The sequence below is a fragment of the Daktulosphaira vitifoliae genome, unplaced genomic scaffold (assembly GCF_025091365.1).
Source record: "Daktulosphaira vitifoliae isolate Bord-2020 unplaced genomic scaffold, ASM2509136v1 Scaffold_4, whole genome shotgun sequence".
In the NCBI taxonomy this organism is placed as follows: domain Eukaryota; kingdom Metazoa; phylum Arthropoda; class Insecta; order Hemiptera; family Phylloxeridae; genus Daktulosphaira; species Daktulosphaira vitifoliae.
This window is the reverse complement of record NW_026099575.1, coordinates 39,215,320-39,230,946: the sequence shown is the minus strand read 5'-3', so window position 1 is coordinate 39,230,946 and position 15,627 is coordinate 39,215,320. Positions and strand designations below refer to the sequence as shown.

The 15,627-nt window shown below is 26.2% G+C and overlaps 1 protein-coding gene and 1 long non-coding RNA gene across 3 annotated transcripts; one reads left to right on the top strand and one right to left on the bottom strand.

The window, feature by feature from the left end:
• Nucleotides 1–277: 277 nt before the first annotated feature.
• On the bottom strand, nt 278–7,193 carry LOC126905018 (neuropeptide SIFamide receptor-like). Of its 2 annotated transcripts, none has more exons than XM_050684418.1 (3): nt 6,741–7,193; nt 3,954–4,053; nt 278–678 (listed from the first exon to the last, which is right to left on the bottom strand). In XM_050684418.1, exons 1-3 carry the CDS (start codon nt 6,958–6,960, stop codon nt 588–590), a joined length of 411 nt encoding a protein of 136 aa, XP_050540375.1. In that variant the 5' UTR covers nt 6,961–7,193; the 3' UTR covers nt 278–587. The 2 variants fall into 2 exon arrangements, with proteins under 2 accessions (XP_050540375.1, XP_050540374.1); XM_050684417.1 differs by lacking the exon at nt 278–678 and adding an exon at nt 2,979–3,884 and having other exon boundaries at nt 6,741–7,187.
• A 2,800-nt stretch (nt 7,194–9,993) lies between these two features.
• LOC126905020 (uncharacterized) lies at nt 9,994–14,786 on the top strand. The gene is made up of 4 exons (XR_007703852.1): nt 9,994–10,122; nt 12,849–12,865; nt 13,022–13,045; nt 14,643–14,786. It is a non-coding gene; the product is annotated as an uncharacterized LOC126905020 (long non-coding RNA).
• Nucleotides 14,787–15,627: the final 841 nt, after the last annotated feature.

Sequence of the window (15,627 nt, the reverse complement as noted above, 5' to 3'; positions counted from 1 at the left end):
CACAATTTCATACTAAATTTAAAAACTATAATTAGTATTTATTCATATATTATATTTTAAAATCAAAGAACTGCTAATCAGGATATAATTAAAGAAATAAGAGTTGATGTTCCTTTTGGAATAATCCACCAATTTCTCTAAATGAAACACTATCTACAGATTTGCATCGAAGCGTTTCTTATGATAGTGATTTTAATCACTGTCAGATATCATCTATACTTGTCCCATCTATGCCTCGTCCACACTGTGCCTCTACCCCACTGTGCTACCGTTTTTTTATTAAAAACAGTTAGAATCTTATCAATCTATTTGATTATTTATGATCATTGTAAAAAAATTACAAAAATGGTTTTATAATTTTTATAAATTTGAAGATTAGGACAAAATAAAATTATGGCACCTCCTAAAAATGTGGTAAAATGTGCAGAGGAGCTAGCATAATTATAATTAATCATATGGGGGAGTTTACATTATTACAATTCTAACAACTTTTGGCCTGCCGGATTTCGTACAAGCGATTTGGAAGTGGAATTGTTCCGTTCACTTTCGAACACTTAGGATGCGGCATATTTGAACTTTAATCTTCATCACCCAAGGGCGAATGGAATGGTCGAGCGATTCAATCGTACACTTAAATCGCACTCATCGCGCAAGATACTCGTAGTGTTTGCAGAAGCACTAAAACAACAACAAAAAAAAACATGTATGACTGTTGGCGAGTTTATGTTACCCGTTTGTATTGCTTTATATGCAAAACGAAACTTAAAATTATGCAATAAAATCATTTGTTCATACTTTCGCTTACTTCTAATATATTCAAATGATATTTAAATATAAAAAGTCAAAAAATTAAATAAAAAGAATGGATGGGAAAATATTTTATCGATATATCGATTATCAACGCACTGCTGTCTAACTAACAATAATAAAATTGGAAAAAATTCGATTAAATAAAAAGTAAATAATCATTATAGGGTTATTTTAGCGAGTATTTTAACCAGTTAAGGTTTTATTGGTAGACAGGTATAAACTTGGCAAAAACGATGAGCGCCTCTTATGCATTATTGACGGAGTTAAAAAAAATTTGGGTTGAGAATTTTACATTATAAAAATTTGTCTACATTTTTAGGAATTTAATGAATTTTAATTGAGGGGGCAACTAACCGGATAGTGAAACCAGAGCTTGTAAAAAAGCAATTTTTGTGCTTTCCTCTCGACAGATTTCTTCCATATCCTTTAAATTATCCTATAATAATTCAGGTAACATGTTTTAAATAGAAAAATGTCATATAACTATCCAACTGAATACAGAATTTCACTAATAATACATGTTTATAAATAATAATAGTATAGTTCTAAAACAGAAAAGTTGAATAAAACTAACCAATAGATGTTTTTTCGTTTTTACTCAATAGTTGAAAAAAATGACAAATTGTTAAGTGAAATCTTGAATTTGGGTAAGAGTTCAATATTGATATAATTTATTTGTTAACATAAATTTATAGTAATGAACCAATAGTTGATAACTATCAAATCTTAGATCTTTTTTATATGCTTTTTGGTCGTTACAAAATTATAGAGATAAAATTGAAACATTGTACAAATTATTAAATTTGTCATACTTTTGTTATAATAAACTTTTTATAAATTCTATTTTATGTTTATAAAATAATTTTAAAAGATTTGATTTTTTTTTGGATACAGAATATTTAATCAATATTGAGAAATAACATGCTTTTATTTTTGTAAACAATATTTATCATGTAATCTAAAAGAAAAATTTTGATTAAAGATAAAAAGTCCAATTTAGCTCTAAAAGAATATATATTATACTTATTTTGAAATAAATATGATTTGGTCATAATTTATTAAATTTGTATATTAATCTAATAATTTGAATTACAATTTTTTTTGTAATTGTCTTGTTTATTGAAAAGTATTATTTTTTGAGAAAAATATTTATCCCAAAGTGGCTAACTCTTATTTTTTACTCATTACATTTAAATACTATGATTTGAATTGCAAAGTTACTAAATTCAATAAACTTAGTGATTATTTTGTTATTTCGTGTAACCTTTACCCCATTGATATAGTAAGAGTAGACTTTTATTTTTCGTTTTGTTTCAGTTCATTATTCATTAGATAATATTTTTATCTCACTATTTATACTTAGTTTATATTTGTAAATAGTATGTCTAGCGTTAATGGGGAGAGAGGATGTCACCGTAATGTGATATAGTGTGAAAAGGGGTAGAGGGGATCAAAAGCTTTGTGACGTCACATGTTAAAATTTAAAATACTAAAACACGAAATTTATATGTAAATAAAAAATGTTCGAACTTGATCTATATTTATAAATAATTAAGCACTCTCGCTATGAGATTATCTCTCACGCAGTGGCAGCTCGTGGGTGCTGTTGGTGGAGGTGCGACTTTAAATATAATACCGCTAGTTATACAATTGTTGCGCCTCGCTAATAGTATACGTTCGATGAGTGACAGTCATAGTTTTCTCCGTTAAACTATTTTAATATTTTTAATTTATCAAATAATTTTAAAATGAACAAAAAGATTGATTTAGGTAGTCTTTACCGCAGAATTTTTAATGTCTACAGTGCAGCGTATGCTGACAAAAAAAACAAAACATACTTCAAGATGAAGTTAATACCTTATGGAAATGTTTATTTTTAAATACATGCCATAAGTTTGAAAAATGTGTGACGTCACATCAGGGGGACGGGGTTCTAAAAATGTGACAACCCGTAACAAGAACGGAGGAGGGGTTTAAAAGTTCTAAAATTTGGGTGACGTAATTTATGGATGGCCCCTTAACCACCATATACTACAAATTACATGCTACAGAAAAAAGTGATCATTTTTACATCAGGTTAACATAATAAATTATAAATTCTACGCTGAGGATATTATAAGCATTTTAATATTTTTTAGTGTAACTATTGTATTGTACCCAGTAATGAGGTTCACATGTTCTCCTATTTGTTATGCTTACTGGTTATGAGTACTCACAATGTAATAAAAATAAAATAGGAAAAATTTATTTTACTAAAAAAAGATATTTATTAATTAATTTTTATAAATTCAACTAGTATCTTGTCAATAACTTCTTAATTAAATTAGTGCGGCTGAAAAAGTAAAGTAAATGAACGTTCGTCTTCTGATTGACTCGACAATGAATATACACGCGATGATTGATGATTTGAAGTGACACTTCTCTGACTAATGTATTTTAAATTAGTTTTACAAAACAAATTATTCTTGTGTTGAAGTTTTCCCCAACATGAACGACTTTTTAATATGTCGACGAAACCTCGGCGAAAATTTTTATTGAATATGGCATATACCGTGGGATTAATACAACTATTAGAGATGCCAAACCATTCGGCAATGGGCATTGCTTGCAGCAAAATATTATTTTCCCAAGGAGAAGGATTAAAATTTAACCTCAAAAATATTGCCTGTAACGGTAACCAAGTTAATGTGAATGGTATTATCAGCATAACTAGCATTTTTGTAGCTTTCTTCTTACTGTTATACAGCAACTTTTGATGCCGGGAATCTATGTTATCAGTTGGTATTGTTCGTGTATATACTTTAAGCCAAATCATCACATAACATAGCGTTATAATTCCAACCGGTAAAAGATACCGTAGAAAAAAAAGATTAAGTAAGTCGAATATAAATCTATCTATATGATCGGGCCACACTTCAGAACACACTGATGTTGTTTCATTTTTGTAAACTGATTCTATAAGTAGTGCATGAGGAATACTTAACACTAAGCAAATCAACCAAATTGTACCTATTACACATCGCACTTGATGATAGGTCACTAGGCGTTTTAACGGATACCAAATAACTAAAAACCTACAAGTGTAGTACTATAATAAACAAACATATTCCATTATATTTTTAATGCATCAATTATATTCCTACCGATCAATTGAGACGATGATCAAGCAATAAACTGAAGCTGTCAATGCAACACAGGAAATATATGAAGTTAACTTACAAGCCCAGGTTGGTAGATTCTCAACTGAAACAAATTATAAATCAAAACTTTAAATACTATTTTTCTATCAAAATGAAGTGCTATTATTTTGAAAACATTTAATATCAACTAAGAAAAAATTTTTTTTTGTTTGTTAGGTAAAACTAAGAAAAGATATTTTTAAGAAACTAATTCTAATAAATACTTTCAAAAAATTATTGTTGGCGTGTTTCAGTTATTTTCACCATATAAGGTTAACGAGTACGAAAAATTGCAAAAAAGGTTTTTAAGAACAACTTGTCGTATAATAATAATAACAGTAACAAAAAAAATTTTATAAATACAATAAACTACAAATTGCACATTTTTAAATAAAATGTAGATATATACGCGTAAGGATAATTTTCTAGTCGATTAACTAATGTTTTTATTGTAACATATTATTAATTGAATCGAAAATAAAAAATGACAGTAAATTGTAATTCGTTTATTGTAATAAAAGTATAAAGTACTTGAGTTTTATTATTTAATTTGTTTATTATTATCAAATAACATATCATAAATATATAGGTCATACGTGTTTTCTCGTCGTAAAACAACACATGAAATAAAAGTTATAATTACTTTTTATGTAACTCATAATAATAACTTTATAATTCATGTTTAATATAAGGATTCTAACTTGTTAATTCTTTCATTATTCATTAAATGATTCTTCTGTGTTGTATATGTCAGTTTTGGTATTATCGATGCCTACGATTGTATAAGATACCTCAGCAAGAAAATTGTTATGTTCTATTTTTTTTGCTCATCAATTTAAAAAAACAGTCATACATTTTTTTTTTACAAGGCGCCATATTAACGCTTGCATGGGGTGCTTAAAGGGCTAATGGTAGCTTCGTATTACACCGCTACAGCTACTGATATATTTACAATTGCGTTTATATAATAAAAAAGTTTTATAAACTCTATCTGCTTCCAACAATGATTCAAAAAATGTCGAGTGGATTAAATTTATAAGTTTGGCGTTTTAAAACCTTATGTAGAAAAACTAAAGTAAAGACACTTGTATAATTTGAAATATTAAAGAGAGTCGCAGATTATTTGACATATTTATTACATTTTGTGCTATTGTAGCAATAATATTTCAGATAGAGGAATGAAACTTCACAAATATTTTCAAAAACAGATAAGCTTAATATAAAAAATGTATTTTTCCTAATTATTTATCGTATTTAGTCTATAATTAAAAGTTTTTAAGTTTTTACAAAAGATTAAGTTTTAGGATTAGATTTAGGTTTTAAAACCTGAAATAAAAAGATTTTATATAATTTGATTGGATTAATAAATAACTAATCTGTATCATCTTACCCTACTCTCCTCTACTATAAAATAAATTCCACTTAAATCAGATCATTCCATTTTAATATAAATTATATAAATTACATTTCCTATAAGTAGGCATTGATTAAATTATTAATTATATATATTAAGTTCTGTAGGTGTGGTAATATCACTTGAATTTTGAGTATTACCATGTATTACTTTTTAATATTGGAGTGTGCCGACAACTGGGGCAACACTTCCCTTGACCGAGTAAACCTAAGTATTGCTAAATAAAATAGGTTGTGTTCATTTTTTTTTTTTTAATGAGATTCACAACAATTGTATTTCATCCTTTTCAATGTCTTCCTGTTCGATGCCTATTAATTACAAAGCTGATCTAATTTAATCCTAAATATCAAACAAAATATCTTTTATCTAATTATCTTTTGTACTATCGATAAAGTCTAGTTTTGATCATGTATTCTTTAAAAATTAAAAGCAGTTATAAATTGCCAAAAAATAATCAAAATCGGTTGTTTTCAATGATACTATTTTTCTTAATAAAGGATAATAAAAAACAGTAAATTTTGACTGGCGGGGAAAAAATAATGTAGCCATTCTTTGAAATTTGTTGCGTCTCTAATTCATTTTATATTACGATACATTGGGCAAGATGGTATCATGCAATGGCGTAGTTATAGATGTTTTCGTTAGGATGGGTACCAAAAAATTTTCATTGTATATCCCTCCTAAAACAAATCATAACTATGTCACTGGCATCAGGATGTCTAAGTAATGTGGATGCTAGGTATTGCGGGGTTGTAAAAATATTTATGCAGTGTTTTTTTAAATATTTTTAATAAAAAATATTTTTTCTACGTTTGCGATGAACTCTGTAGTCAATTTTATTATTTGAGTTGCATTTCCATCTTCCTGTATTTAAGATAATTACAATTATTTATTTATTCGGTACATTAATTTATTGATAAATATTCAATATATTTATTTATTTAGTAATATTTGTCAGTTATATAGGTAACTTGAAAAATTAAAGATAGACGAATCATTCGTCTAATTGGGTGATTTCCATTGTAAATAGTAAAATGCAAAGGAACAAAATACATACTAATAATGATTTTTAATTGATATTAAAGATATTTAAAAACGAAAAACTTATAAAATATAATTATTTTTAACCTCTTATTTATAATTGGATTATGTTACCGTGTGTTTTACCTTACCTAAGAGTTTTACAGCTTACTATATAAACCAATTATTTTTAACCAATTTTCAAAATGTAAAACTTAATGTGATAATTAATTGTATCTGTTATAAAATAGATAAGCTTTATTATAACTATTTGATAAAAAATATTATAGAATTAATTATTATAGGATTACACTTACTCATATCAAAATTGAAAAAGAAATGTAAAGGTAAAGTTATCAACGTAACAAAAATATCAGCCATAGCTAAATTTGCGATGAAATAATTTGTAGTATTTTGCATCCTAGGAATGCGAAAAACAACAGATATCACCATCATGTTTCCAATTAATCCAATTAAGAATACTATAATGTGCACTACGAAAATGACTAACTTAGTTATAAGTTTTAAGTTCACCATTATATAATCGACCTTTTAAAATGTATTTTTTATATTGATTTGAAAAATAAAATATTATGTATAAGGCTTAACACTTGCAAGGATGTAAAATTGGTATATTTTCATATTACTAACTTTGCAACAAATTAAATGATATATGGTTGTTATATATTTTTCAACGATTACCGTAAACTAAAGAACGTTTGTCTCTATGAATTAACAAGCAGTAACTGAACTCTAATACATTAGCCTGACACACGAATAATCCCTCAATTAATTTTTTTACACTAGTTTTAAAATATTAATTTTTCCACGTGAATATTTTGTAACTGCCTTGTACTAAAGTATGACAAAATAACGATAGATAAGATATCGATATAATCATAATAGTCTGATGCTGACGTCAACAATTGATATGATATATTGAAAAAATCAAAGTTTAAAATTATTTCAGTAAATATTAGTTATACTATATAAAAAAATCCTAAGTTTAAAATTAATAACTTTTAAAACCTTTGGTATTAAAAGTTATGATTTGTAACTTGCATCAAAATTTAAACCGATTATTTTCCTTGAAGCATACATGGTATTTGATACTTGAATTTAAGATCTAATCTCCCTAAAATAATTATGTTATTAATCTGCTATTGTTATTAAGTGCTGATTAAACTTATTTCAACATATTTTTTAAAAAAATGTTGAGAGAGAGTTCAAAAACTTGATTGAAAATGGTATTTAACTTATTTACTCCTTTCTCTAAAATTAATAACAATTCTTGAGTTTTTTATGCGAAAAAATCCACACGGTTGGGACATAGCGTAGGACCTCACGGTTCTAGTACAGTAGATATTAGTATTGTTTAAAATATGACAGTGAGATTACTATTATACCATTTCGGAAAAAATGTGCTGAAGGACGAAGTTATTTTTTGAAAAAGTCATTTTTTTAATTCTTTAGACAGTTTTTCGAAAATCTTTTAACAAGCTTATATAGTGTCAGTACTTGGTAAAAAAAATAATAACGTTAAAAATATTTAATTAAACAAAAATTAAAATTTTTACATTTTACATTTTATGATTTTTACTTTATTGACATTTATTAAAGGAAACGAGTTACTGAATCAATTTTTTTTAATCATTATGAACATTTAAGACACTTTATTTTCAAATATTTTTATAGAATGAGTTCTTCTGGAAAATAGTCAAATATCTAAAAAAAAATAAAATTTTATGTGTAATATGGATATTTTAAAATTAATTTTTTTTTATAAATCGAACAAGATCGAGAAGAGTATTGGGGGACATGGATTAAAACGAGGCTCAAAAATTCAGGACAAGAAATGTGACTTTTTAATAATGGTCATATTATTATTATTAACCAACTTGGAAAGGATTTCAAATGATACTCGCATATTCTAAAATGGGTCTTACCAACGAATAGTATAAAGTTTATAACAGTTTATGTTATTGAACTACTAGGTATTACGTATAATGAATTCCAGGGCACCATCACATTAACAGTATCTATAGTACAGTAAAATTTTAAGTCAGTCAATAATTGATGTTTACTGAATTTGAAGCAACTTTCAACATCCATAATAAAAGTTAAAAATAGAAGAGAAGATAAAATGATCCCTTCCGGATAATTTATCTCATATGTCCGAGGTACACCGGATCGAGCATAACAATGATCTGATAAATATTCATTAACTTTTACAACTTGAGACAAATAAACTTAATGAAAAATAAGATATTACAAGAGGGTTATAAACATCATATATGGATTGTTTTTTAATAAGTAAGGAATAGTTAACCGTACCAAACAGATTAATAAAATCCGTATAAATTGCATCTGTTTGAAAACTTTGTTCGACAGAACTTACTACTTCATTATAAAAACATAATACGCTTGTTTCTATAGATTTGTCATTAATAAAACCATTTTAGCTAGAATTTATAACATTTCTAAAAGCAAACGAAAGAAATGGCACTAATAGTTTTTCAAAGAGTTTAGGAAGTGATGATAGTTTAGAAATGTGTTTATATTTTTAAGATAATTTTTATCACTTGATTTATAAATGGGGCTTATAAAACTAATATTCCATATAGAAGGAACATTACCAATGAGTAACGAAAGATTTAACAATTTGTAAATAGAAATGATAAAAGCATATAAGCAATACTTCAGTAAAATATTAAAAGACCATCTGGATAAGAATTTAAATTTTCAAAGTTCATTCAAAATATTCATAACTAAAAGCATGTATTTTTTTCATCATAGTATAAAATATTATCAATAAGGATTTTATAAGCATACATTTATTTGTTAAAAATCGATTATATATTAGCATTAAAATTAAAATAATAAAAGCAAACGTTTCTTATAACTGCCATTTATTAGAATATTTTTTCTGATATCAATTTTTGAAGGAATTTATTTTTAATTTATGGTAAATTTCTGCCATTATCTTTGATTTGGGATTTTATGACATAATGTTAAGCAAATTGACCCAGTTAAACCAGAAAAATGTATTAACAGAACTAAAAAAACACAGCAATATCTTCTCAGCATCTAATCAAATCAATTTAAGATCTGCCTTTTACTCAATTTTTATTACTATTATTAAAATTAAATATTATTAAAATATATATTATATAAATGAAATTTATTTTGGAATTGGTGTTCAATATTTTGAATTAAAATTTCAACTGGCTAATAAAATAAAATAAAATATGATTTCATTAATAAAATGATTATTAATAAGAATTTTTAAAATAGTATTTCGAAATGATAAAAATTACATAACACACCTAATCACTACTTTATATTTTAATAGATTTACGCTTTCAAAAAAAAAAAAAAAAACGAGTCAAAAGCTGTTATCGACTAGTCATTTTCTATGTTAGGTCATTTTTATATTTAATAAGCTTGTTAAATATGTATGTAAACAAAAATAGTATCGATTTTAATTATGGCAGCTATTTGCACATATATATATATTGCTATTTGTGTCGGAACAATTTTTTTTTCTATCTTGTAGTACATAACATAAGCTTTAATTTAAAAGTTTCAAAAGTTAATTTTAAAAAGTTCTACTTTTTACACGTATACTTCAAATTCTTAAAGCTATTTTGTATACAGGGAATTGTCCAATTTTTAAAAAAAATATGTTGGATAAAAGGAGTATGTATAAAGTATTTATGAAAAAAATTGTATTAATCCATAGATTTTTCAAAAAGTTATAATAATTTGAAATTAAAAAAAACCGAACACAGTGGGGACGTGGCATAGTTGGGTCTAGTATAGATGATATCTGACAGTGATTAAAATCATTATCAGAAAAAACGCTTTAATACAAATCTGTAGATAGTTTTTAATTAAAAAAAATTGGTGAATTATTCCAAAAACTACATAATCTTCTATTCCCTTATTGATATCATGATTACAACTTTTATGATTTATAAGTGTAATATATGAATAAATAATAATTATAGTAAATAAATTTAGTATGAAATTGATATTCAATAATTTAATATTGTAATTTTTACGAAGATATTATAAAAATAATAAAGTAGTTGTATATTTCTTTACTTTTAACGTGTATAAAAATTTAAAGGACTTTGATGCAATACATTTCAATAAAAAATGTTTGTTATTTATAGCAAAGTTATGTTTTATACACTAGACTACAAAGAACTTTCATCTGAAGCAAAAATATACTTATCTAAATCAACTTTTCGTGTTGTTTTTAAATCTGCAATTAGAATTTTTCTATCACTTCTCATTTTTTATATTATTACTAATTACATATAAAATAATAATTAAAAGAAAAAAAAAATTGTTTTCAAATTATTACTGATTTTGATTTTTAAAATGTTAAAAATAATCCGTCCAAATTTTCATTTTTAACCTATTTTTTTGTTTCTTTAAAGTTGATGATTAATTGTTGATAAAGTTTATAGTAAAAAAAATTGAATTTGTTACCATAACTTTTAGCTCAATACAAGTTTAAAATTGACATCATTAAATAGAAAATTTTATGAGAATTAAAACAATTGTATCGTTAAGATTAATATGCAGTTAGGAAGTTTTATAATTACTATTTATTGTAAATTTATCAGAAAAGCTCAATATTTTTTGGCATTTTTATTATAATAGATAACTTAAATAGAAGTAATAGTAATAATTTCCTAGTAACTTTTTGTGTTTGAAAAGATTCTGCAATTGAAATATTCAGAACTTAATTAATTTTAATGATTTACTTTAACTAAATGAACCAATCAAAACAAAGCTGTTAAAAAGATTGACTCAAATGAGCGTATAATAAAATTTGATTATAATTGTAAAATTCCATTATTAATTCAGGAGAAACTAACAATAATTATTTTTAGATATGATTTATATAGCAATATGTTACCAAAAAATTTGTAATATTATAGTCTAGTAGTAGCACACACAAATAGAGTAAAAAATTTATTAAATTACAAAGTAAAATGATTTAATTTTGTAGTTGAAACCTATCATATCAAACTTGATTCGTCTATAAATACTTTGAAAACATTAGAAATTAATGATTTTAATTGTCTGTATGGAGAACATGTAATAACTAATTGTTTAATTGATAAATTAGAATTCTTTTTTTCAATTTTTGAGGGTAATATCTTCAACTAGATACGAATTGTGTAGTCATTTGACGTATCGTTGAAAAAAGTAGGTCAAGTTAGAGCAGAGAAAATAAATGATAGTCACAAAAACATATCTTCTCAGCCTTGCATCGAAGTTGAAACTTAAAATATAGTAAAATAATTTTAATATGAATAAGAAATTTCTTCTCGCAAGTGGCGACTACTGTAATGGGATCCTGGATTTTTATTGAAGTTATTGAATTTAAATGATATAAAAATCAAAGCAGTTGAAAATTTATTCTAACTTAAAAAGAATTAAGAAAATAATGCAAAAAATACCTTGCGATAGGCGGATTGGAAATTTGTACCCCAAGCGCGTAAACACAAGTTTTACCGACTCGGCATACGTACGTCGCTAACGTCAACTGAAAAAAATAACTATTTAAGCTAGTTCAAATTTCAAAGTTATTTTTGTTTATTTAAAAATAGCAAAAAAAAATTAAATATGTTTAACTTTCTATACCATGTCAATACAAAACCCAGAATTTTAACACAAAAATAGCATACGGTAGTTATTTTCACCATGAAGACAAATCCAGAGGTCAATTTTTTTTTCAAATTAAAGTATATTACATAAGCTTTAATTTAAGATATATATAAAAGTGTCAGTATTTCTGGAACACTTTCAAAAATTAAATTGAAGAAGTTACATTTTGAAACTCTTCCTATGGGCTGGTAAAAGGTCAAATGTTTATAAAAATAAGTCAAATGATAGGTAAATACCTAAGGTATCTATAAAAAAAAAGTTATATAGATTCGGTCATTTTTAAAAAAGTTATGGCAATTTTAAGTAAAAAAAATTTTAAAAAATGTAGAAAATTAGGAATTTTTAAATTTGTAATTTTTTTGGGGATTTCCCCCATTTACGGGGAACGAAGAAATTTTTTTCAATTTTCGAGGGTAATGTCTTCGACTAGATACGATTCGTGATCTTTTGATGTATTGTTCATCAAAATTGGTCAAGCGAGAGCTGAGATTGAGCGTTCACAAACACAAAAAAAAAATATCATAGTAAGATTAATACCTTTTCAGCTTCGCATCGAAGCTAATCTAAAAATATGATGTTAAAAATTATAAATAAAATTTGGCTTTAATAATAGACATGTTGATATTCATAAATATTATTCCGAGTTCAAATAATGAAATTTTAAATTTATAAATTAAGATATTTTATGTGAACATTTTTTAGGACGATTTATTCAATTATTTGAATTATATTTACAGTGTTAATGATAAAAACTGTAAGTTACTTTAAATTTTCTCTTTTACTTAGAAAACTTTATATAACAGAACTTTAAATTTACTTATTTTAGAAAAGCTGCCCTTTAAAATCACCATCCAAGTCTTTGCCTATTTAGCCTATCAGTTAATACATCATTATATTTATGCATTTTTAGCTCAACTCATGTATAATTGATATGGTAAGTAACATTTCTGTTAAAATATATTGGTGAAAATAAAACAAACAAATATTTTAGCATTATAGCTTTTCACATGATTGTTTTTTATTCTTTCGTTCTAATTACCTTATATTTACTTTAGAATAGATACTCGCACGCGCACACACCTTCTAACTTCGTTTTAATTCTTCTATCGGTCGTCGTGTACTTTTCTTTATTGATGACTATGTTCGATGGTGTTCATTATATAAAAAAAGTATTTCTTTGGCGGTAAATGGAATAAGAAGGATGAAGGGCGCGATCGAGTTGACGGCGAGAGCACTGTCGGTGATGGGGAACCGGTCTAACCGGTTGTCTGGATAACCCATTATGTGACGCCGCACGTCCGGATTCGTGTTGATGTCTTTATTTTCTTCGGATGCCGTGGAGAGAGGTAAGGGGAGTTAATAATAGAGAAGTAATCCGTTTACACAATGATGAACGGACAGGAGTAACGAAGGGGGTAACCTGTGGCGAGGCAAACGAATGTCGTGTTATAGTGTAACTGGTTCGCCTTCGACTTATCATTTGTTCACTACACGCATACACATACTTTATTACTCACCGTATTTTATGCGCTCTTCCTACTAAACTCCCATTTTTGTAGATTCTTGCATTTTTGTTTATATCTTCTGTTTAAAATTCCGGTTTAGATACTTTTTACATACGTACCCTTTTTCATAAAAAAAAATCTTAAAATATTTGGGTTCAATTTACTTGTGATCATGTGCATTTTCATTGGGGTTATTTGCATGGAACGTAAGCATACATTTTTCTAGGAGGAACAAGAAATATCAGTCGTTTTCCTCTTTAAATCTAAATAAAATATCTATACTAAATTGTAACAAATTGGGTTATCGGAGTTCTCAACCAAGGAACCACGCTTTTTTGGAGATTTCGCCATAGGCATAACAAATAGGAGCTTTCTCTTATTTAACGAATTAGAATCCAATAAATGTATAAATGTAATAAATGTAATGTAATATTTATAAAATTATGTGCCAATAAATTTAATAAATAAAAACAAATCTACTTGTCATAAATTCATAAAAATCATGCTATTAATATTCATAATACATTTTAATAAAAATAAAGTAAAAAGAGCAAACAAGGAGATTGTCCCTCTCCCTTTGTCACCCTTGTGAACAATTATGCTTTTTATTCTATATTTTTTTAATTTTAGAACAATAAATAATAGTATATATATTTTTTTAATTTCTAAAATTACAAGTGCATTTATTATTATAAACGTATTAAAAATTTTTAATATGTTAAAGAGTTTTATAAGGGTTAAGCTCATCCAAGTCTCCACCATAGGTTTATCCAGACCTTATTAAAAAGTCATGTCCAAGGGAATGAAAACTAAGAAATGGGATACATGAGATATGAAAAGTAAGATAAGGGGCTTAACCCTTATTTTACTTCTCATTCACACAAATCTTAAGATATTAAATATTTATATATATTTAATGCTTTATAAAATATTTTTTAAAGGTTTAGATCTTCATCGTATTTAAAATAATTTAATTATTTTTATGAAGAGCTTATGACAAATATTTGAATTTTACAAACTTCACAGGCAGTGACCGGCACTACAGGTGTTCATTACCAGTAGACAAACCTAAGGTTATTATAAATTTGCGCCTATGTCATGGATGCTGAAGGTATTGAACAACTCACAAGTATAAAAATACAACCTTATTATAAGAAATTTCGTATTAATATATATTTATAATAAGTTTCATTGATTTTTATGACATTCATGTATGTTATACATTTATTAAAATGCAATGATTTTTTATATCAATCAAAGTTGTTTGATTGACATCAGTTATCGACAGTTGAACTGGTATATACAAGGGAGAAGGTTAAAACAGTGGTTTCCTGTTGCTTTTCGTACTAGAGGCATGTGCTTTTTAACACTATATGTTCAATAGATCGTGACCAAAGTTTTGCCTAAATTGTACATAATTAATTAAAAATTGAGACATTGATAATTGATCAAGTTACTTCTTGAAGTTCTTTACGAAATGATGCTAGGTCCGGATTAAGGAGGCAATGGGGATAACGCCCAACGTCAACGAGCTTAAGGGTACATTTCGAATTTTATAACCTAGTTATAATTAGCAATAGAGTTTTTCAGAGGTTTTTTTTTTTTTGCTCATCACATTTTTCATAGTAGTGATATTTTTCACGGGGGATTCATCTAAAGGTACTTATCCGAGGCACCTATAGGTCTTAATTCGGCTTTTTGTGTAGAACAATATTTGATATTAAACTGATATTAATTATGTAAATTGTTAAAGCAATTTTGTATAAAAATTATCCATATTTTTTAAAACCCGTTCAAATCATCATAGCTTCTAGTAAATCTGTCACTATTTATTATGAACACTTACTACTGAGATGCCTACCGGAAACAAAAAATGATATTTGAAGTTATTCCATCGTACCTTATATTCTGTATCTACATACAGAGTAACTACTGCCGTTGTGTGGTCTTTGTCCAATTTGATCTTCATTATTTTCCATGAAAAGAGGCCGATCTGCGTACACGCGTATTA

What these genes read in the sequence shown, in the direction of transcription:
- LOC126905018 (XM_050684417.1), bottom strand. Translation starts at nt 6,960, where the DNA reads ATGGTGAACTTAAAACTTATAACTAAGTTAGTCATTTTCGTAGTGCAC. An exon ending in CTTTTTCAATTTTGATATGA is followed by an intron (nt 4,054 to 6,740) that starts GTAAGTGTAATC and finishes AATTTGTTTCAG; the next exon opens with TTGAGAATCTACCAACCTGG. An exon ending in ATCATCGTCTCAATTGATCG is followed by an intron (nt 3,885 to 3,953) that starts GTAGGAATATAA and finishes CTACACTTGTAG; the next exon opens with GTTTTTAGTTATTTGGTATC.